The 23,703-nt window shown below is 41.3% G+C and overlaps 1 protein-coding gene across 1 annotated transcript; it reads right to left on the reverse strand.

The window, feature by feature from the left end:
- Positions 1–6,340: 6,340 nt before the first annotated feature.
- papss1 (3'-phosphoadenosine 5'-phosphosulfate synthase 1) lies at positions 6,341–23,106 on the reverse strand. The gene is made up of 12 exons (XM_071924461.2): positions 22,916–23,106; positions 22,332–22,446; positions 21,973–22,208; positions 21,110–21,248; positions 19,492–19,610; positions 19,006–19,119; positions 18,704–18,815; positions 16,300–16,505; positions 13,462–13,597; positions 12,516–12,784; positions 10,833–11,062; positions 6,341–7,609 (listed from the first exon to the last, which is right to left on the reverse strand). Exons 1-12 carry the CDS (start codon positions 22,973–22,975, stop codon positions 7,471–7,473), a joined length of 1,875 nt encoding a protein of 624 aa, XP_071780562.2. The 5' UTR covers positions 22,976–23,106; the 3' UTR covers positions 6,341–7,470.
- Between the last annotated feature and the right edge of the window lie 597 nt (positions 23,107–23,703).

The following is a 23,703-nucleotide window of genomic DNA, read 5'->3' on the forward strand; positions in this document are numbered from 1 at the left end:
TTTGCCTGATAATCCCTGGCCTAACTTGACAGCCTCTTCACCACCACACTAAGGGAAATAAGCCGCAACTGACTAACATCTACAGAATTTTTCTCTTCGGGAATGAAAATCCCTCTTGCTCTACACCATGATCTAGGAAATAAAGTTTCTTTCATACTAACTTCATAAGCCTCCACAAAAATCTCACAAATATACATGTGGTGTGCTGTTAAATAGCTGGTAGGGGACTCGGATTGACTTAGTCCAGTGAGGCCCTTGTGCAACAAATGGAAAACAAAACAAGTATGATGTGAAGTCGCATCTTTAGAGTTAAAACATTTTTGAAATTTTAATGTGAAATGTACTATAGCAACTTGTAGGTCATATCATTTATAATCAATTTATTTTACTCATAACAATAAAGTTTATTGGATCACATTTGTTAACATAACTTGAACATCACTTGATATCTCACTGTGTTGAATCTATTCTACATAAACACTAATGAGGCATGTTTATTGGCTTTGAGTTCAACACACTATAAATATTTGAATTAATATTGTAATAATGCTGAGGGTTACTATATATTATTAATGTGGCCTACAGCAGCAGCACTTCTTTTCATTTTGAATATGACCCATTTGCACTGTGTCTTTCCCAATCTTCTTTCAGCTTGAGACTTTACAGACTCGCTGCTTCTTTCATATCCCACAGGAACGTCTCCTCTCTCCCTAAGTTGGCTTTGGAAAGGCATGATATCTGTTAAACCTCTGGCTTGGCTCTGTTATCTTAAACCACTGGCAGTGATCAGGGTTACATTATCTGGCAAGATGTGAGGACTTTGCAGTCTCAAACTGAGAGATGCTCTGCTGCTTAGATCCTTGGGAAAATGATCCTGGACTCCAGGATCTGATCTGCTGAGCGGACCACGTCAAGCCAGCAGTGCTGTCATTCTTCCATTGAGTTGCACCTGTGGACACACAGACATTCTTTATACAAACAGACTAAAGATGAAAAATAACTGCATTGGCTAATTCTGGCACATAGCAGAGACATGCTGATTGATATAAACTGTCCGTGTTTAATAAACTATTGAATTCTACTTCAAAATCAGCATGAATTATCAAATGAAAAGGACAATTTTAAAGGGCCCTACAGAAGTATAGTGACCAAAGTGAAAACTCAAGCTAATACAGCATTCACAAATGTTATTCCAGTATCCAAATTCTAATTCTAATCCAATATTTGTGACTATTGACAACTCTGTCCCAAAGATAGAAACCAGACTAACCAAGACAAAACCTGGAACTGCTCCACTGACATTTGAGACACACTGTGGACTTTTTGGATACGGAAAATGTGTCCATATCCATGTAGAATCACCCTGACACAAACTATTGATTCTTGTATTATCACAAAGTCCTCAGAGTCAACCTAGTCTTCATTGGCCATAAAGCACAGCAGAGAGAGGTCCAACAGGCATCTGCAACCCCTCAGTGTAACTGGCAGCCTGGTCAAATACAATGGATTGATCTGAACATTGTAGTAAAACATATTTGTCAGAATAATGTTTATTAATTTAGTCTGTAATTTTCTCTAGCTGTTTTGCATGAGCTTCAAAGGCTGCTTTGACCACTGTAAAAGTTGACAGTGATGATCCTTTTTGTGGATACAAATTTTTTTTTTTGAAGAGATAGATCTGCACATACCCAGGGCCAAGTTTGACTGGATCTAGAATGTCTACATTTTCTATATCTCTTATGTCCCAGCTGATACCGTAGCATCTGCTAGTCACCTCACAATTTTTCTGACAAAATTCCTGAAAGAAGTCTTTAACACAGTTGGACTTGGTTTGTTATTGATATTCAATAGCTCTCTGGCAAATGGCACTTTGCCCTCTATTTTCAAACAAGAAGTAATTCAACCCCTTCATTACAAAAAACAGGCATAAATCCCAGCATCTACAGGCCTATCTCCAAGCTTCCATTTTTATCTAACAGATTCGGGTGAGCATTCAATTTTAATCATTTTAGATCATAGCACAGCCTTTGACACTCTCTGTCAGCATCAAGGACACAGTACTTCACTGGTTAATCTCATGCCTTTATAGGACATTCTCCATCACCATAGGAAACTTCTCTTCTTCCTCAACATGCATTACTTGTGGAGTTTCTCAAGGTTCAATTTCTGACCCTGATCCTGTTTTCCATTCACATGCTCCCACTTTGCCACATAATCCACAGTTACAATATTTATTTCCATTTCTATGCCGATGATACACAGATATATCTACCTCTGGAACCCAGTGAAGCAAACGGCCTATAGCCACACTCAAGGAGGGCCTCGGTGATATTAAGTAATGGATGACACAACATTTTCTCCAAATAAATGAAAGCAAATCATTAAAACTAACCAACCAGAAGTCTCTTCATGTCTCCAGCTTGTTCAAAGTGCAGCAGCCATAATTTTAACTGGTACAAAAGAACAAAATCACATCACTCCAGTTCTGACTTCTCTTCACTGCTTACCTAACGTTAGGTCTGGCCCCAAGATATATTGTAGACCTTTTAACCCCCTTATGAGCCAATGTGCAACCTCAGACCCTCAGGCCCATTCCAAAGTCTAGGCTTAAAACCAGATTATGGTGACCAGGCTCTTTTCTACTTTTTAAAACTTATTTTTATAGATTTGATTTTATATGATGTCTGTTCATATTATTTTTACTCATATCTTATACTCATATCTTTTTATTTTGTGATGCCTTCTTGTTTCTACTTGTTTTAATTCATTTTGTGATGGTCTGCTTTGATTTGATTGTTAAAGCACTTTATAAACACTGTTTTAAACAGTGTTATACAAATAAAGCGAATTATTATTATACATGTCACAAAAGCCGAGAAAGCAGATGAGGTGATAGTTGACAAGAACAGCCAAAAGAATTGAGCACCGGGCATCTTTCCAATGATAAACAACCATATTGTAACAATTCTCCACAATGGATTTAGAATCTGGATATAATGAACCGCAGTCCTTCCACCCCATTACGCACCCCAACAACTCAGGTCAGCCACCAGATATGGTCTATGCTTAGGGCCTGTCAGGACTTTTGGCATTTTCTTTATTTATAGTTTTTGAAAAAATAGTGAATCTTGACATTGTAAATATCTGTCTTTCCTCCAGGTAGGTGACAGGCAGACAGACACTGCTCCACCCTGCAGGGGGGACCCTCAGTGAGGAGGGCCAAGCTGTGGAAGCGATGGGCTCCCAGCCCACCTTTTGTGCCTGACAGTTTATGTGTGGTATAGGAGCCTGGAATTCCTCCTTGCCTGGGTCCTCCACTGTCGTGAAACAGATGCTTTCCTTTGATGTGCTCAGGGATCATTATTTGATGTATGATCTCCTTCCCTCTGTATGATCTCTTTATATTGAGCCTCTGGCTCCTGAGGTAATGTTCCCCAGGCTGTCTAGCCTCATTCTGATATGGTGTGTTGACAAGGGAATCATAAAGCAGAAGGATTTATCAGGGTATAGTAATCTTGTAGTAATGAGTGTCTTCTGTATCCTATATCAATAGCATGCGGGAGGAAGAACCGGTACACCATGTATGGCTAATGATTTGTGGCAATTCTTTGGCCACCATCATGTACTGCACCTATACATCATGGGGCCCATTAAATGTATACAATACATTAATTTGTCTGTAGTATGTCTCTGCACTCCAGGCTGGTTGTTCATGACATCATCTGAAGCCAATTATATTATCAGCTCATTAAAATGACAGAAACTATCAAATGGGTATAACCATATCACAAATTCACAGCACTGTATGATAGAGAGTTATTAGCAAACCATTACTTTTGCATATGTTTATGCTAGGATATGTCAAGAAATTAATGTACTGTAATTATGTACTATTAACTGTACTCAATAACTGGATTTGATGTTTCCAGAGAGCAAAGACAGTATGGACTTGAATTAGGAACAGAAAGTAAGGATGACAATTACTGTATGGTTATTTTATGGTCCAGCATTGGCTTCTCTTTGATTCTTCTGTCCATATATTCTGATGATATACAGTATGGACAACATAAAGGAAACACCAACATCAAGCCCTTGCAAAGTGAAATGTTCTGCTGGTTCTGTGCTGGAGTAGGATGAATTTCCTGGATGGGTTTGCTTAGCCTTAGAAAATCAGATTGATTCCAATTTTCCATAATTGGACTAAGCAAATTTGACAAATTCTAATCACTGCTAACATACTCAGATAATGACTCTGAGTTTATCCCATGATGCACTGTTTTATGGGAGCAATGTATTCCAGGATCAAAGTGCCCCTGTTGACTAAGTGCAAATGGTAACCCAATGAAGAGCGTAGCAGTGATGTTAGCCATATGTCAAAACCTTCTCAATAATCAAACCCCAAGTGAGCTTTTACTGGAGCTTATGAAACAGTATCTGAGACAGCTTTTTCCACTGCCATAATGAAGATGGAAGGCCCAGATGATCACTCAAAATCTGTTACCAATGATTAGCTTTGACTTTGCCCTGTAGGAGATGGGTGAAGAGAAAGCACTCTGCCCCATTACAGACACCTCCGAGCTGCCGCTGAGGAAGGTTTTAACACCGTGTTTTCCTTTAATTTGACCGTGCCTGTATCATCGGATTGCATTTTGCAAAGAAAAGCCTGTTTTTATCGTGACTGGCTTTGAATGGAACTCAAACCAGATGGAGGGAAATTGGAGATAAATGCAGCTGGAGTCCGTGTAAGAGCAGAACCTTTTGGTGGTATGGGATGAGAGGGGGATGATGTCATCATTGCATGTCGTGTGTGCCATGCGTGGGTCACAGTGCATCTGCATGAAGGAGAATGCCTATGGCGGTGGTATTTGCATTTATGTCAGTCTTAAAGTGGCACCTCTTGCAATGCAGGGACATAACCTTTTATGTCTGTCTCAAAGTGGCTTCTCTTATAGTGTAGGGACATGACATATTGGCTTTCAGTTCATTTACAAATGATGTATGACATTTATCTCTACTTTAGAATGTCCACATAGTTAATAACATTCAACTCCTCTGATAGGTTCTACTTGCAATGTGAACACAGCTGGCCACTCTGGATACCAATTAGGTTTGGCCTCTAGCAACTGCCTTTGCAGAGCACTAAAAATGGCCCTCAATTTAAATGGCTGTGACCAATGTATTTAATGACCAAATGACCAAATTGTGTGCAACAATAATTTGAGCTAATTAAATGAGGTGGAACAGGTGAGTGGAGTAGGCACAAGTCATGTAAACAGTAGTCACAGTATTACAATTCTTCTGGCACCCTCAAGCCTTTCCTCTGGCAGTGTGCCACGCTGTAACAAAACCCTCAGAGAGACGGAAAATTCAAAGCAAGATCTGATTATGGGGCGAGCTATCTGAAAATGGACCCCAAACTAAAATACAACATGCGTGATACAACTATGATAACATCAAGAGGTTAGGAATAAGCGTAGCTCGGGACACCTGAATTACCCTCAGAATACTGATCTCCCCAAGACAGTTTAAAAAAAAAACAACAAAAATTATTATGCAACCTCTCCAAAATCATTCCATCATTTTCTGTGCAAAAACAGTTCTTCTTTTGAAGTCGTAGTGAGGTCCAAGCTTGATTACCATTTGAGATTGAACAAGATCTGGCGAAAGGTAGAAAAATTGCTGCTGGCAGGTCTCTTCATTACATCTTGGACTTGGATTAGATGAAGTATCCAGGGTATTTCAGACAGAGCCACTCTTTCAGGTCTGGGATTAACCCTCTGTGTTCCACTTTGACTGCGCCACTGCATCTGGGAGCCAGCTGCAGCTGTATGTATACAGTATGTGTGTGTGTGTGTGTGTGCCTGTCTGTCTGTCTATCTGATTGGGGTCAGTAGAGGGTCTGTCTCATTCAATATACAACTGATTGACCGACTGACCTGTATGGTGGGAGGTCACAAATGCTCCAATAGGCAGGGCCGAAGAAATCTGAGAAATGACATTTTGGACAGAACATGAAGTGTAGGAAGATGACAAAATGTGCCTGAAACAGGTTTGTCATAAAGAGACCAGGAAATTCAGAGCTATTGGGAGATGTCAGAATATAAATTACATTACTGTGAGATCACAGGCAGCTAAAAGTTGATGAAAGCTCATCAATGTAAATTTAGTTTGTGAAATACATGAAATTAAGTGCTGTGTCATTTTAAATTAAGTTACATTCTTTGAAAATGTGTTATGAATTTAGAACTCTTTGGTGTGTTGCTAAAGAAAAAAAAAACATGCACTGCAAGTAACAAACCCAAAGATTAGAGAAACAAAGAGTAAACAAATTGTTCCTTTTGCTAAAAATGGTTTATTGGACAAGGAAGATTACAAATCAGTTCCTTTGCTGGTAACCACCAAACTGTTTATACAGACCAAATCCTGACAAAAAGGAATAACCAAGTGGAAAATATCAGCAACCCATTACAAAAAAAAAAAATTCAGGAAGAATAAACACACAAAAAAAACAATTAACAAGAATTTAGAGAGAAACAGGCATAAAAGGGTCAAACTACATGCGAGATACAGTTAAAAGAGAAAACATTGCCACATTAGGACAGAATAAATAGATCATCTGAGAAAAGAAAGCTCATGTTAAGTTTTCCTAAAAGTTTAGGAAGGTTAGGGTTGCATATCCCAATGAAAACATCTCTCCAGCTCTTTTTCAATGCTGATCTGTTTTGCAGATCACTTCTTTAACTACTGGACCGTTTCAATGTAACAAAGAGACAAGCGGGACAAGAAGCAGGTGTGCGTTGTAATTCAAACAAGAGGGCACATGAATTCACTTTCTGAAGACAGTAACTTGAGAAAGACCAAGGCACTCAACTTTTACATCAACTACTGGCGTAAACCAAATTTTGGGCAACGACCGCTGCCACTGCCAAACATACACAGCGATTGTTTGGGGTTCAGTGATGTCTAATAGGTGCACTGCCTTTTCAACAGGGACAAGGGGAATACAAACATTCATTCCCTCCCAAGTACCGGTCAACAGTACTTTGAGTTTGCCAGCAGCTAATTGAGGATTTTGCTATTTAAATTCTTACACACCACCATTGTAACCACTCATCCAAATATAAGTTATACAGTCTGTTGTAGTTGAAACACAAGCATCTACTTAGAAGTAATTTGTTTGTTCTGTTAAAAGACCAACACCTCATTGGTATACTGACCTCTCCGACCGTGTTCAAATTTCACAGCCTAAATAAAATTTGTTAAATAAAGTACATACAGTTAAAAGACAGCAGTGAGTGTAATAAGACTAAAAAACAACTGACAGTAGTATTGTGAGTGTACATTTAAAAGTGACATACGGAGACAAGCCAGAGCATGGTTTTAGATAGCGGTTAAGTGGTCCCCACATTCATCATTTTAACCGTTTGAAGGAACCACTGTGTTCCCATGTTTTTCATCCAAGCCTCAAACTTAGGCCTTCTCCATTGACTTATAGTACTCCTTAAGCACAGTCCAGGCCTTGGGCGCCATGAAGCCCTCCGGGGGGGTCTCTCCCTCACGAGCCATCTTGCGCATACGTGTGCCTGAGATGAAATCATAGTCTTGATGGCTAAAAGATAAAAGAAAACAAGTTTTGAATGACAGGCATTTTTTAAAATCAGTCAAAAGCCGCTTATTGACAGCACGGCCGATGTGTGCCAAGCCTTAAAAATTGACAGCTGCTGCTTTAGAGCCTGTTGCATCAAGGAGTATGAACAGACCAGTTGGCACTTCCACAGGCAGGCTGCGCAGTCTGCAAACAAAGCAAAGCTCTAATAACAGTGTGGGAATATTTATCTTAACGAACACTAAATTTCATGTGTTGACCGTTTCTGGCAGTTGCTTTATTAGTAGTTGCATTGCTGAGCCAGTAAAGTGAAGGTCATCGTGAATACCTGTCGCTCCCAAAGCACCATTTGGCTTTACAAAACTAGCAGTTTACAGCACTGAGAAAAGTCCAGCATAAATCCCTCCAGGACTGGAGAGTTGCTGTGAGAAACCACTAAGCACCGGCACACCCTCGAACTGATGACTCCAGTGTGAGGCCAGTATAGTTGACTTTCAACAGTTAGGAATCTCAACTTCTTTAAATTGAGCTCTGCTAAATGTATAGTTCAAATGTACATGAATTTCACAGCATGCAAGTTCCTCTGAGGATGTTTACACTTAAGTGCTTACACATGATGAAGCAAATAATAAATGAAGAGTGGCATCAAATTCAAACTCTTTGTCACCAGTTTAAACAAAGGGTCCAAAAACAAAGTCTGGCACAATGTTTAATCAAGACTGGTAGTTTCAAACTTCTGGTAAAGACTGTCTAAATAATATAATTTCCCTTGGTTCCTCCGCAGCAATATGTAGGTAAGGAGTAAAAGAAATGTTTGTTAGAAATGCAACAAGGCAAAAAGAAAATGTGTCACCATTACAATAAAACGTCCTAACAAACATTTGTCAAGTGTGGTTTTATTTTTCTGTGGTTTGCCATGATGTGGGTGATCAGTACAAGTGGAGTGGTTGAAGCAGATTTGTACGGCCCAATTTAAAGCTTATCATTGGGTCCTTAGACACAGAAAACCAAAGCATCAAACCCCATTCAAGTGACTACATTAATACTAGAAAATACAAAAAAAAGACACAAAAAAAGACGCTCTTTCAAAAAGCCCTTGCTTGAGTGTTGGTTTTTGAGATATTTAAGCCAGAATTTGTTAGTAATGCTAGTGGATTGCAATGGGGCTAACAACCATTTGTCTAGGCGATGGAATAACAAAACAAGAAAAGCAGCACACTGTAATCAATTTCCTATTTTTTTATGATTTTTTCAAGAATGTTTTTTCAGCCCCATTGATTTGCACTATACTAACCCATTGCTACCAAATGCCACCAACATCTGATTATAGTAGATCACTAACCAAACAAAAACAAATAAATACATACATACATAGAAGAAAAATAAACCTAGTGCAACTGCTCGTTGGATGAACTGAGAGGATCCCCAGTTCAGACCAGATCTACACCCTAGGGTGTCAGCCAGTCGGCTCCTGTCTCACGCCTCCCCAAAGCAAGCCGTCTGCCCACTCTGCGTGAGGGAATGGGATCGTCTCCATCTCTGACCACTGCTGAACAGAATATTGGCACCAGTTCATAACATCTTCACCAGCACCCTCCATAAATTACTGTCAGGGTTTTGGGATAATCAGATAGTTTTAGACATCTTATTTGCAGAGATTTACACTTTAAGCCCATTCTCCAGCGAGCTCACACTTAGGGTGTGTCAGAGTCATGCTGATTATGGGGGAAAATTTTGAATCGCTGTCAAAAGATGTAGAGCACATCTTTTTGTGGTTCTCAAACCTTAGGAAACTTGGGTGAAGAAGATGCAGCAGTTGATCTAACTGCGCAAGAGGTAAAGGAGCACAAGGCAAATTCTACACAGAACATTTTTATACAACGTCAAATTAGAAACAGCTTGCTGTGATTGGAGCCATTGCACTTCAGAAAGAGACTCCGAGGGGTATCGCCAGTGATTAGGCCGAGCATCCATATTCTTCTAGAAATTTGGCAAGGCCCTGTCAGTGTGCACCACAGGAGCGGCCAGAGACATGGAATGCCATAAATCTCACAAAGTGCCAACCGGAGCCTTTGACAATCCAATTGTGCTTTAACCCTCTGCTTTCTCTCCCTAGCATTAGCCACGGCTTCACTTGTTGAGGAAGTCACAGAGTCACATTTCATATAAAAAATAGAGTGCAATTTTTACTTAAGGGACTGTAATGTGATGTTACATGTCATCATGCCATTACTCTCCAAAAATGGACAATTCCTTTGTGGGAGAACATGTTAGTGTATATAATGTGGTTATGATTAGATTGACAGTTATTGATACAGTTCTGTAACGATTCGAAACCAATTCCTGATCAGCCCTCCTCCTTTGAAACACATGATAAATGCCTCTGGTATTTATCCCAACCATGGACAAAGGTGATATATAAACAGTATGCTAATTCCTGGGTTTCAAACACAAGGGAGGAAATAGCGTTTTGCCTCATTTCATAATTCCATGGCCAGGTGAAGCTCAACTATGTGCGGATAATATTTTAGCACATCCTGCCTTTAGCAGTAGTGTTCCCTCTTCACAGAAACACTGGAAGGTCCTGATCAACAAATTGCATTTGACTCAATATCAAAAATGTGCATCATGGAAAACAAAACAAATCTTTTGATTAGTCTGGCCATATTTAGTCAAAGCATTCCTAGAACACAGCTACAGTCACATAACCTGATGGTGGAAGCAGCATCAAATCTGGAGAGGCAGTGAGATCGCATGATTTTTGTGCAGCGTCCGTATACAGACTTTAATTAATGGCAGTTCTCTGTAATGTTTGAACAACTTCAAAGCTCACAGAAAGCCACAAAACTTTCTAACGGTATAAGAAAACAAAACCGTTCCTGTTATTCTTGGCTTGGCATTTTACTGCAGATAAGAATATAACAAGAAAAAAGGATGAAAGTGCTTTGTTTTTTTGTTTTTTTAAACAAGGGAAGCTTCATGAATAATTAATTTCCAGTATATAAATTCTGTTAAGGCTGCTGACTCTAACTGACCTGAATATGAGGCATTACTGCAGACTAAACCCTGCGTAACATTACCTTGACAAATTACAACACTATGGGAAACAAGGGAGGGGTCCTGGAGCATAGGATTCCTCAACTTTAAGAAACCCCGGTCAATCAGAGACAGCGGGATCGGAGCTTAAAGAAACAATAAAAATGAAATAACATTATCAAGCACTTACTTCTTGGGGTCATAGAAGTCCATTGCCCTTTTGACCTTGTTGTAGGCAGCAACCTTGAAGGGCACGATCTCCAGGGTGATGAGGCCGGGTGCCATGGTGAGAACTTTGGCCCCGTGGGTGGGCTCGTACAGGTCCTTTCCCGTGTCGGGGTGGGGCATGCCCGCAGGGTCTCGGCCCACAATGTAGAAGTTGGCACCGGCCACCATTCGGGCTCTGCAATGCCACTGCACCTGTGGACAATGGGGGAAAACAATCCTCTAGTCATTCAAAATGAACAAATATGGAATAAAAAAAGATTAGGAAAAAGAAAGAGGGATGTGGGTTTTGTGTTTGGGCAGCTTCTATGTGTAGGTTAGAGAAAAAGGGCTTTGGCATGAGTCATACTGCAGTCAAAAAAGGGGAAAACTAACAATTAATTATCTTAACTGATTTGCAATCATGTGCAAACAAAATGTGCTTAAACAACGGTGTGAGAGGCTCAAATGGCTGTTGGCTGATACTGAATTCCTGAAACTATGTTAAAAAGTACTTTCCCTGCCAATAAACAGTCAGTTGCTACAATAAGGCTACAAGGGAAGTGCAGTGGTGAAGTGACATTTTACCACAAATATTCAAAAAATGATAATAAACCATGCTCTCAAAGGATCATTCAAATGAATAAAACAGACAAAACTTAATTTGATCACCTCATGACATTAATCCCACTACTTTCTCTGGTGTGGGGAATCCAGCTTTTTTGTGTTTAACACTTATTTTTATTTTTAGTATATTTACACAATGTTTCTTGAAGAGTAGTTCTTACTGATGAGATGAATGTCTTTGCAACTTTCATGTCCCACTGTAACTTGAAACTAGATCCAGTTCTTTTGAGTGTAAAAAATATTAGGCTGAAGTCTTTAACTGTAAAAGCCAGTCCAAAAAGCCCTTAAAGCAACTTTAACATATTCACTCTTCAGCACGCCTGGGCTATTTCCATATGAGTTCATGAACAGCCAATCTCCAACAGCTGCTGCCCTCGGGAATCTGCCTTCACCACGAGCATACAGGCTCTTTTTCTGTTTCTCATTATCAATAATTGCTAAAACTCCACAATACTTTCTTGAAAATCACTAATACTATTGCTATTAGAATAACGATTCTCATCGGTGTAGTGTGTATACATTAGCTGTAGGATGTTTAGGGGTTACAGCACAGGGTCGTCCGTGCACAAGCTGGTAGGTATTCAGTGTCTTGCTCAAGGACACTTCAACAAGGAGGGACACTGGCTGCCCCGAGCGGAACGGTTATTTTAGCGCCCGGAGGGTGGAGAATAAGGTTAAGGCTGGGGATAAGTCAAGCTGTCTAAACAGACTGATAGGAGTTCCCTGCGTAACATCCACCAGCGTTCAATCTGCTCTCAATAATTCTCACCGTAACCTTCCCATAATCATGAGAGAATGATTAAAAGACAGAGTATTCCCAGCTACGCTCAATCAGAGGGAGAGGCTGGCGTACGGTGAAACACTAAACAGAGTTCCCCATCACATGACCAAATCCTTTCCAGTGATATGCCATCTTTTCACTTTTCACTTAGACGTCAAGGATGTCAGTTTGCTGTCAGTTTTGAGGGAAATATGTTTGTTTTAGCTTTTTAAAAAAAAGCAACATCAAGCATATAATTGCATGTACAACATTCTCCATTACCTCCGTTGGTCCGGCGTACATCATGGGTGAGGGAAAGATGGCTACGATGGTAGACTCTGGATTGAGGACACCCTCCTCCAGCACGGCGGCGTGCTGCCTCATTCGCCAGGTCAGAGGCACGTCGTCATCCTTGGTCCAGCCTCCCAGCGGGTGGAGCAGCAGCACAGGCCGACGGTAGCCTCGCTCAATGAGACGCTTGTGGGTGTCCTGCATCAGGAGCGCATGGCCGTTGTGGACTGGGTTACGTAGCTGGAAGGCAAATACAGCATCTGAACAGAGAGAGAGGAGGGGGAACCGGTTAAACTGAGGAAAAATATGGTTAGCGAGACTTTTTGGGCAAATCTTGTACAAGACAAATGCCCGTGTCTTCCCTACTCTTCCCGTGTCTTGACGATATATCAATATTCAATATATCGCAATACAAAACTGTGACAATACATATCGAGGGGCAGAAAAAAGAATTGCGATATTAGCTACATTATATTCTGCTGTAATAATCACAAATAAGATGGCTTGTCCATCACAATTTCACAAGCTCTCCATCAAAGTTATATGATTTACACTTTGTAATGACATTTTTAAATTGTTGTTTACATTCTAGCAAGCCAATGCCATAAATAAACATAATTTCATACAGTCACACTTAGCTGTCATTGAACTTTTATTACATTGCATTGTGGTTATATTGAATCGTGAACCCCACGTCTTAAAATGTATCATGAGACAAGCATATTGTCCCATCCCTATCTGTCTCACTAGATTCTTTCCCAAAGTCTAAAAATACTGAAGGTGAGTGGAATGCCCAGTGCCCACTCTCCTTTTAAAGGAAAAAAGAAAAAAGGTAGTCATTTCATTCCTTAGTTCAAGATCTAATAATTGCTTTAGGTTTCTTCTGATGGAAAAGAAAAACATCAAGATAAATGAAGACTTGGTATTGGTCCCATACCTGCATTCATTTCTTTGAACTTCTGTTTGAGCTCGGTGGGGGTTAGTCGGTACTGGTCAAGTCCATCGTTCCAGCAGATCTTGTCCAGAACCTGCAGGTCTCCACCAACCAGCCAGTCTCCGCTCTCCATCACCATCTGAAATAGGAGTCGCAATGATCTGACAATCGGCAAACACAATACATACTTAAGACATTTTGCGGTCCATAAAACTTTATGTTCACTCTGAATGTCACACTGAAACTCAGTAACAGTGAATTCTAACAAAACGCCCCAGTTATTGACAGTTGCAACAGGGATGAACCAGCAAAAGTCAAAGTCACTCAATGTCTTTAAACAGTCAACAAAATGCTGACACGCCTACTAATTGGAATCCAGTGAGAATCCCTTTTTTGCATTTGACCACATCTACTTCCTTTCTTTCAACAACAGAGCAGAAACAAAATATGATTGTATTCCACAATAAAACCCAGTGATGAGCTCATGACCACATTGGAGAGAATTTTTCCCTTACAAGATTATTCTAATGTCCCCAAAGTGCTCAGGATCCAGGCAAAGGCTGCTATTGTTTCAGGCTATAACTTTTGCCTGCCTCTTGTGGCATTTATGAGACCTTAGCTAGAGTTACTGAAACACTGGCCTGTGCAATGTTAATGTGATACAGAATGACAATTCTCTACAGGGTAGGCAATAAATGAAGCACAGCACCAGTATTGAGATGGAGAGAATCCAAAAAAAGACCACAGATGAAACCTGAAGTGTATAAAAAGCTGATTTGGAAGCTGAGTAAAGAGAAATATCTGCCTGTGCTCTCGTTTCATTGGTAATTTATTGTGTAAATTGTCTTGGATTGGATAGCTAATATAATCAAACTCCTAGGATGTCTATACATTAAGAACAGACGGATTTGAGTTTCATCTGGCTAACTATCCTTAGTAATCAGAATTTTGTCAGTGATAGACGTGAAGTTTCTGTCTACTTGATGTGACCAAAAGCCTCTTGGCTTGCTGTAAATAGTTAAAGGTTTCAGTATCATGGTGTGAAACATTTTCCACGCTCCAATTAATCCAACTTGTCTACTGCTGGCCTGAGATCAGTCATGAAAGATGCTCAAGAGTCCTGTTCTTTGGAGAGATCAACGGCACAGACAAGTGGGAATTTATTTTCCTGACAGAAGTGAATGGAAAATATAGCATCTGCATGGATGAACCAAAAAAGAGCAGGCCTACACATACTCATGTGCTGCATTTAACCATTACATGTGCCCTATGACTTTATATATGAGAAGGCCCTGGCTAAATAAACAGCCACTACACCATAGTTTCCGATGAAGGGGGCTCCTGTCCGACAGGTAAACAGGAAAAAGTGGATTAACCGCATGTAATATGGAGCAGGTCATTTCTGGTTGGAGAGACAGAGGATAAAAAGCTGTAGCGAGCAGCACAGGGGTGTGTTGACAGACTGGCTCCAGCGTGGGGAGTTGGACACACACTAACATATACATACACACTCTTTAATGAGTGACACCTTAATCACAACAAGCTGCACACACATGCTCGGCGGTGACATGTTAGAGAGGATAAAGTAAGAGTGACAGTTCTGGAAATACAGACTACTCAGCATGCATTTAAAGCCAGCACTGAAGCATCAGGTGTGGACACAGCTCAGTCTTGGTACTAATAAATGAAACTGGCAGCATCTAAAACTTGATGCCAGCCCAGATTTGATCACAAAGGAGGTGAGACACAGCAGATCTCTCCTAAAATTACAGATGAATGCCAATTGCTGTGAAATATTCAGACAGCTGGCACATATCTAGTGTTCAAATTCATCTCTCACCCAGCCAACGCATTTTTAGCAGCAAAGGGCTTTAAAATGAGCCAAGTCTGAGCCCAGGGTGTTAAATCACTAGATACCATGAAGGTTACTATCACTTTTGTCTTGCAACTCCGCCAGTATATGAGCAGGCAGCCAACTGCACTAATCCTGAAAAACAATGGGATTTAAAATTAGCCAGACAGGCAACTTTTAAAAAGTAACCCAACACTGTCAAGTCCATGCAGATGGGGTTTCAAAAGGCAATCTGACAACTGTCCTGCTTGGGTTTGCGTCGCCAGACAGTTCCGTTGGGGTGTAAAGGGAGAGATGCTGCTTTTCCACGTACGAGCCAGTGCCACTGCTGGCGCCCTTTCAGCAGGGTGGGCAGGATCATTTCAGGACGTTATCTCGCCATCGAGTCTACCTGAGCCCCAACGCAGTCGATATGAGGCAGATGGAAACAATTCCTGGGTATATTTGGAGAGGGGTTGGGTGGAGGGAAAGGTGGAAGCTGGCAAGAATTCCACAGCCCGTTGAGTTGTGCAGTGCAGCCCCGGTACAATCTCAAATGCATTTGGTGGAGGCCGAACGAGAGACTCGGCATCCAAATATAACACCTGCAAAATGAGGGTGGACCAAAACAGATCAAGTGATTACACTGGGCAGACAGACGGAAAAGCTCCACTCTTCCACCTACTCAGTCTTTCCGTGAGCACTGTGAAAAAGCCACCTAGGATCTGTCTTGCATCAGTGCAAAATCCAGAGAGGCAGTTTGCTTTGACATGCGGAGTGTTTATCAAACAGCACATTGGGACAGACCTTCCATAGCTCTGCAAATGCTGTTTAATATTTGCACCTGGGTTGAGTTTCAAAACACACATCAGCATAATTTTTTCAGATGCCAGGGCATTATAACATTTCCAAAATATCAGCCCATGTTGTAAATTCAGTTTTCAGAGAACGGCAAGCTTGCCCACCACCTTAACGACCCTGGATGTGTCTGTGGCATCTCAGTAACTGACCTTGATGTAGGGGTGGTCCTTGCAGGTCGTGCCCCACTGGCGAGCGCAGCGCTCCTCTTTGCGGTGTTCGTAGAACTCGGGGTTGCGGAGGATGGCCACTCGTCTGCCCTCAAAGACCAGGGCCACGGCCGTCACGCCATCCAAACGCTCTTTATCTGCACTGGACACAGGCAGCACCACAGGCACTGACAGGTTGATAACGCCACCTAGGACAAGGGGGTGGCAGAGAGGTCAGATACCGGTGACCAAGTCTGGTAGCAATCAACAACATTTTTCAGATGGGGAAAATGTCACATGTATGCAGAATACAAGGATTTGCGTCATACTCATTTCAACCGGCCATCTCAACTTCACCCAGTAAGTTAACCTCGTCCTGATTGGCCCCTGATTTGACAGCTCATCCAATCTGGCAACCTTGCCATTCCATACCCTTTTCGCCTAAATGTGGAATGTATAGCTATACCACAGGATACTGCGAGTCTTGGAGGCTGCAACTTAAGATATACGAGGAGAAAAATCACCTCGCAAGCTCAGCCGGATCCTGAAACTCTGAGACAGTCTCGTTTTATAACTCGAGCTGTGTAGTGTTTGCCTTCTGTTGGCAGATTCATTTTGCCATCCCTTTGATGAAAACGTTGTGACCGGCACGCTTTTCACATCACATCAGATCAAATGCCGGCGAGGTAGGACGGGATGCTGGCTGCCCACAACCCCCCACCCCCACCGCTCCCGACCCCCAGCCCCTCTGGTCCCCTCTGTCACAGAGCAGCACTTACAGCTGCTTCTAATAAAACACACACACACAAATATTGCCTAATGTCCACAGAGCTAGGGAGACACAAGCTTGCATTTGAATCGTTTATTTTTGTAGCCTATGTTATTAGTGAAACATGCTAATTTTTCTGCTTCCCGACCACAGTTTGAATGTGGGTGATCAGTCCTTTCATTGTGATATCATATTTTCATTGTGAAATTCCTAGAAGGAAGCGAGAACGGACAAATGATGGTTTGTGGTGTCAATCAATATGGAAGCTTCCTTTGTGTCCCTTCCCCCAGGACAAACAGAGGAAACTGGAGTAAGGAGTTTTGACATCAACATATTTCTGCCTCTGTCCAGCCCAGATGACATTCTCTAGCTAGCTACCCTTCTGGGCACAGGAGACTGGCTCAAGACTAAATCAACCCAGATTTTGCTCCAAGTTTTAAGAATTTGATAGTTTTACCCTTCAGTGAGAAGAGTTGTTGTAATTTATACTTGTCAAATTCTGTTAATGAAATACAGACTATAGTTACATGTCAAATGATTTTATGCCTTCTGCCTTACTGTGTGTGCGTGTGTGTATGTGTCAAAATGTTTGGCACCACAACACACAGCTGAGAGGTCAGTGGTCATATGGGCAATAAAAGTAAATTGACTCTTTCTTGGAATTTCAAACAATACATGGGAAATTGCTGTAATTACACAAAGGCACTCTACACCCAATACCATTTCATTTGTTTCACAAATGCCAAAAAAAAAGTAAGCATTCCTGAGCCGTGGGTGAAAATGTTCTCATTATGTGTTCACTAACATGATGCACGGCAAGATTATTCTTGAGAATCTCTATTAGAATCAACTTCTCTTCTGATTATATCCATGTAATTCTGCCACCTCCAGTATGATGTAGGCTGTGTTACTCCTATTAAATACCACTTCATAAAGCATGTCAGCCCTGTGGAAAACATCACTCATTCCTCCCAGCCCATCCTACAGTGCAGGAAATACCATGCAGCTTTAACACTTGGAGGAACGCATTTGTAAATCCAATCTGATGCTCCATTTAAAGAGAGAACTCAAATTTCATTGGGATAAAGTGGAGAATATTAGAGGGAATTACAAAGGGGTTCAGCTGACGGAAACAACAGATTGAAGAGAAAGTGAGATGAGAAGGTGTCAAATTATAGACAGTTTACATGAATGAACCCTTTGACTAGTATGTGAATTAAAAAAAACATGGCGACTTGTGGGCAGAGTGTACAGAGTGCCATATAACTTGCCAGCATGGTAAGCTGGAAACCACTGTAAACATCTGATCTCTCCGCTACACCTTGGCCAGAGTGCTCATAATGTTAAAATAAGAATTGGACAGCACTCTCTATTTCCAGTTTATTTGGAGAACATTAAAGTGATCACAGTGCCATGAAGTGATGAACATACCCGACATTTGCATCAAGGGACTGGTGTGAGAAAAAAGTAAAAGGCGTCCCAGCAGAAAGCTGTCAACAATATTTGTGTGATCCATTCTGTGAGCACTCATCTCCATCTAGTGTCTTTTGTCAAGTACAGCAACACTGAATTTTAGGATAGCATTTTTCAGTCATTTTTCTATTTCCTTAAAGACACTGAGTTTTAATGGCATCTTACCATCCAGTAGACAGTCAAAATGAAGACACTGCAGGTACTCTCTCTCTCTCATGAAGCCATTGAGAGGAGTGGCCCAGCCCTCGGCCAGCACCTGCACCCACTGCATGTCCACCTGGGGATAACGCACACAGTCACATAGGTTACACATTAGTCAACCACCCGTCATATATTTACATCAATTTAAAAAGGATACGGGAAAGATGTCAATGGACAGGGGGAAGAATCATGATTGCTTTACATATACATCAATGGGTCTATAGTCTAATTTAACATCTTAATCAGAATCAAATAATCAGAAGTACCTTCCCAATCTGCACGGCAGGTAGAGTCTCTGCATCAGCCTTGGCCAGGTCCAGCTTGTTCTCCTGAACATACAGTTCTTTCACTTCATAAGAAGCATCAACAGGAACTATATCCTGCAGAAACAACACAATATCAAATTAATGACATGAATATCACATCGCTGGAAAATATCCTACATAATCGTGACTTCTGGTAACTGTTTATACTAGTCACTAAAGAAATATTAATTAATGAATTCACATGGGACAGTGTGGACACACTGGCATGAATTCCCATACAAATATGAGGGGCCACTTCCCTCTAGTGGTAAAAAGAAGAATAACAACACAGATTTCTGTATCAACTCTGAACTTCAAGCTTACAACCGTGTTTCTAATCTTATCACAAACTTGTTTCAAAGAGGACAAAGCCATCAAAAAAATGCAGTAGCTAATCCTAAACATGTTATAATGATCCTTAAATCAACAGGATATGTTTCCCCTCACCCTCTCCTGAAGCAGGTCAATGAGCTGCTGTATGCACTCATTCACGCTGCAGGAGTCAGTCTTCAGCACCAGCTCTGGAGCCTCGGGCTTCTCATACTCAGAGTCAATCCCAGTGAAACCTGATTTAAAAAAAGAAAGAAAGAAAGAAAGAAATGAGTGCAAGGTTGAGCCCTATTCTCTATGCTACGTACAACTAGCCAAAAGTATTTTTTCATGAGGCTTTTGGCCAATCATTTCTTTTCCATTTTTATCATTTCACTCATCTGAATTTAACACTATTTGGAATAAGTGTCTGATCACAACGCTCAGATGACAAATTCAAACTCATACTTTTAAAACAAAGAAATTTGTGCAATATTGTTTTGGGATATGTAGGCGGTTATGTACAGAATAAATCAGCTTTGTTTTTCCTTCCTTAAGTTCCCCTTTAATTACTAAATGGGCAGAGCCATCACCAATAACTGCTTTATCCATAAATGAATCAACCCAATACATTAGTGGGCTCAGCAGTGCCGCGGGGAATAGCCATTAATTAGAGAACTGAGTGATTAAAGTTAAGACAATTCAAAATGCTTAGTGCATGCCGTAAAGACAAGGGTTTTAAGGAGATTAAGGGTGTGCTGAGACGACAGGCTAAAGTCTGGATTCCATCTCATTTAAAAAAGACTATCTGACATATGGTCCCTAACTGATGATGTCTTGGCCTCCTCAGACAGGAGGGAAGCTTTAAGACCGACCTGCTCTACAGAAACGAGACAAGATGAGACCAGATCTCACTCTGGCACAAAATAAACCGTTACACCACAGTGTGATAAAAGAGATAAGAAACACTTCCTTCAACAGAAACACTGATGCATCAGTTTTCTTCTCACTGTCATTTCTGCTTTATTGGACAAGCTAAGCTATAGTAGAGACTGAGACAGCAAAGTTTTTGACGTGTCACATACTGTAGGTCAAGGTCACAAGTAGAAGTCAGACTCATGAAATTGTAAATGCATGGTTTACGTGTCTTTGTCTGCTGAACCAGAGTAGTCCACAATAGATGTTCAAGAAAAATCGATGATCGATTTATTGTTTGTTATTTATCACGTCGATTAACCTTAACGGTTAACGACTTTTTGAATTGCATCATCGCAGCCGGTCCAACCGCGCAAATGACCATGAAACCAAAGTGGAGGGCTGCTTGCAAGAAATGCCTCCACCACTTGATAGGAATCCACTGGACTGGTGGAAAGCCAACCAGGTAGGGTTCCCGAGGCTGACAGCACTAATGCAGTGGTATCTCTGCATACCCATTTTACAGTTGTTGTTTTTTTTAATGTACATCCCTACCCCACAACAATGGTTTTGAAATTCAAGAAATCACACTTACTGTCCACACTGTAATCTTTTCCCCTGTTGTATGTTTAATACGACAAAATTTCACATGGATGTATATTTTGACCCCATCTCTTCAGTGCCAAACTCTAAGGCACTCAGTACTGCACAACAGACATCAATATACCTCAGCCCAAGTATCAACCCTGAATGTTTTGATCACATGGCAGATACACTTAACACAAGAAGAATATAGATCTAGTGGCGCACTGCACATAAACAATATTAAACCATACTCTACCTCTTATCTCCCCTGCTCTGGCTCTCTTGTACAGTCCCTTTACATCCCTCTGCTCACACACATCCAGTGGTGCGTCCACAAACACCTCGAAGAAAGGCAGACCTGCAGCCTCGTGGATCTTCCTGGCATTGAGGCGATCCTGAGAGACAATCATCAAAAATACAGTGAGGTAAACACATGACTGTAGCCTAAGAGGAGGTGCCAAAATGTGGTATGTTGCAAGAACACAAAAAAACCTTCTCCCAAAAGGCTGCCTTGAGACAAAGGTCTCAGCAGGCAGAGCCTCGGGCCTTTACAAGTTAGTCTGTTCTTACATCACCACTTCTGCCTATAAGGTCTTTCAATACCAACAGGTAGGACAGGTTGTTGGCTATAGGGGTTGTGCAATATGGGGATGTGCAATATGAGGTATACAATTTGGTGCTGTTGGTATGTTGACGATGTTGCTATTTTGCATTTGTACTGTGGAACTACAGCATGGAGTCCAAGACAAATTTCCCTAAGGGGACAATTAAAGTAAATCATTGGCATCATAATTTTCAGCAGGATGATGATGATGGATATCCTCATGATTGTTAACGTCATCATTAACATCACTTCAAAATTGAAAGGATTTCAAAAAGGGATGTGAATCTTACTGGCCTGCTAAGCACACAGATCTTTCCAGCCTAGAACAAAACTGTCCTCAAAGGGCCAGAATTGATTTGAATGTGATAAAATAAATATGGCATTAGAGAAGCCAAATTGTGCTGCAAAGCAATGCTAAAAAAAATCTCAAACTCTATTCCTGATGCAATGGTGGCAGAACCATTTCGGCCTGTTCAGATTCATCTCTGCCTCTCCTTCTTCCCAGAGTCACTCACCCTGCTGTAGGGAGAGATGAAGCTGGCAATGCAGACAAGCCCAGCATCAGCAAACAGCCGGGCCACCTCAGCAATGCGTCTAATGTTCTCTTCACGGTCCTCTGGGCTGAAGCCGAGGTTCTTGTTCAGCCCCTGGCGGATGTTGTCCCCGTCCAGGGTGTAGCAGGGGATCCCGTGACACACCAGGTACTCCTCCAGAGCCATGCTCACCGTGGTCTTCCCTGCCCCCGACAAGCCTTCACGCCAGAGGGGAGGAATAACAAGACCATAAAATGACTAAATGAAATCACACAAACTGTGATAAGGACACCTTGAAATGTGTTTCTTTTAATCGAAACTGACATGGTGCACCAACATACCACTGAGCCAGACGGTGCATCCTCTGAAGCCTCCTCTCGTCCCCACAACCTGGCCACGCTTGTTTCGGCTGACATGGTGGGCTTGGTAGGTAACATTAGTTGCTCGCTGCATTCCCTGAAATGAGACATACTTGCTGTCATCTCACCCCATATGCAAGTTATATAATGTTACATAACATTTAGTTAGGAATCTACATTAATAGACAGGGGGTTCACACCCAAACATCAAGCATTATCAATTTACCAGAAGGCTGATAAACTGATAAAAAGATGATACATATTTCGCTGACACTGATGATGGAGCCGGCAAGTGCAATGTTATCACAGCTGCAAAGGCATTAGCGTAATGCACCATTTCTCAGATGCAGAAACGTTAGTTAATGGAGCAGTAGCTGCCAAACGCTGGCAGCAGCTTGTAAAGAGAGCTAAGCAAGGAGCCGCCAAGGCTTTAACGAGAAGCCACCTTTACTACAGCAGTAAAGCTAAGTTAGCTCTCGGGCTAGTTAGCCTGCTAGCTCATTAGCAGCTAGTAGCGGAGGGGGACGTGGCGTTGCGCTGAACGCAACTTGCTATCAGAAACTCACCCAGTTTTCAGGCGCGTTGCTCAGCTTCTGTTTCTTGTGCGAGTTGCCAGAAGTCTCCATGGCTGGGAGCGGCGTGACAGCTTATCTAACCAGCTGGCTGTTTATTTAAAAATAGAAAAATAAAAACTTGCCTGCTTGTTTATTTTCTTGGACAGGTATCTCCAGTGAATGGAGTCTGGCACAAGAACCGGGAAGAGCTTTTGCAATCTACGTCATCAGGGCACGGAAGTGACGCATTTCCTCTGTGTTGGTTGAAAAACACTGATCTGAAATCAGTGTGTTTCATTACTGTCTATATGAGCACAGCGACCGGCTGAAGGACTCAACCGATCTGCAACCTGCTCATGTGAAGCACCGAGGCATATTTTTAGTTGCAGCATCCAATTCTCATTAAGATTTAATGAGATTTAATTATTTAGAATGTTTAAGTTTTGATAATCAGAAATGTATTATAACTACTTATATATGAAATAAATGAATAGCCTATGGATGACACATGGCGAAAATAGTGATAGAATACTACTGCCAGTATTTATGGTTATCTTTAATAGTACTTATAGTTGTTGTTTTTTTGCCATATATATGTGTCCAAAATGAAGCTCATCAGCGAAGCTACAGCGGAATAATAAATTATCGTGTTATTGCATCCAAGTATTAGGCTTTAATTACAGCAAAGATGCGGGTTGAAGATTGCAGAGGATCACCTACTTAAAAAGAGCAGGTTATAGTTACAGGGCGATGCTTGTGTTTATTACAGGATAGTTATATTGGAATGACAGGGGGGCTGT

The sequence above is a fragment of the Centroberyx gerrardi genome, chromosome 3 (assembly GCF_048128805.1).
Source record: "Centroberyx gerrardi isolate f3 chromosome 3, fCenGer3.hap1.cur.20231027, whole genome shotgun sequence".
Lineage (NCBI taxonomy): Eukaryota > Metazoa > Chordata > Actinopteri > Beryciformes > Berycidae > Centroberyx > Centroberyx gerrardi.

Excerpts from the sequence above, each read along its gene's own strand:
- papss1 (XM_071924461.2), bottom strand. The coding sequence starts at position 22,975 with ATGGAGACTTCTGGCAACTCGCACAAGAAACAGAAGCTGAGCAACGCG. Across the intron at positions 22,209-22,331 it reads ATGCACCGTCTGGCTCAGTG|GCTTGTCGGGGGCAGGGAAG; the intron begins GTATGTTGGTGC and ends TCTGGCGTGAAG. Across the intron at positions 12,785-13,461 it reads GTTCAAAGAAATGAATGCAG|ATGCTGTATTTGCCTTCCAG; the intron begins GTATGGGACCAA and ends CTCTCTGTTCAG.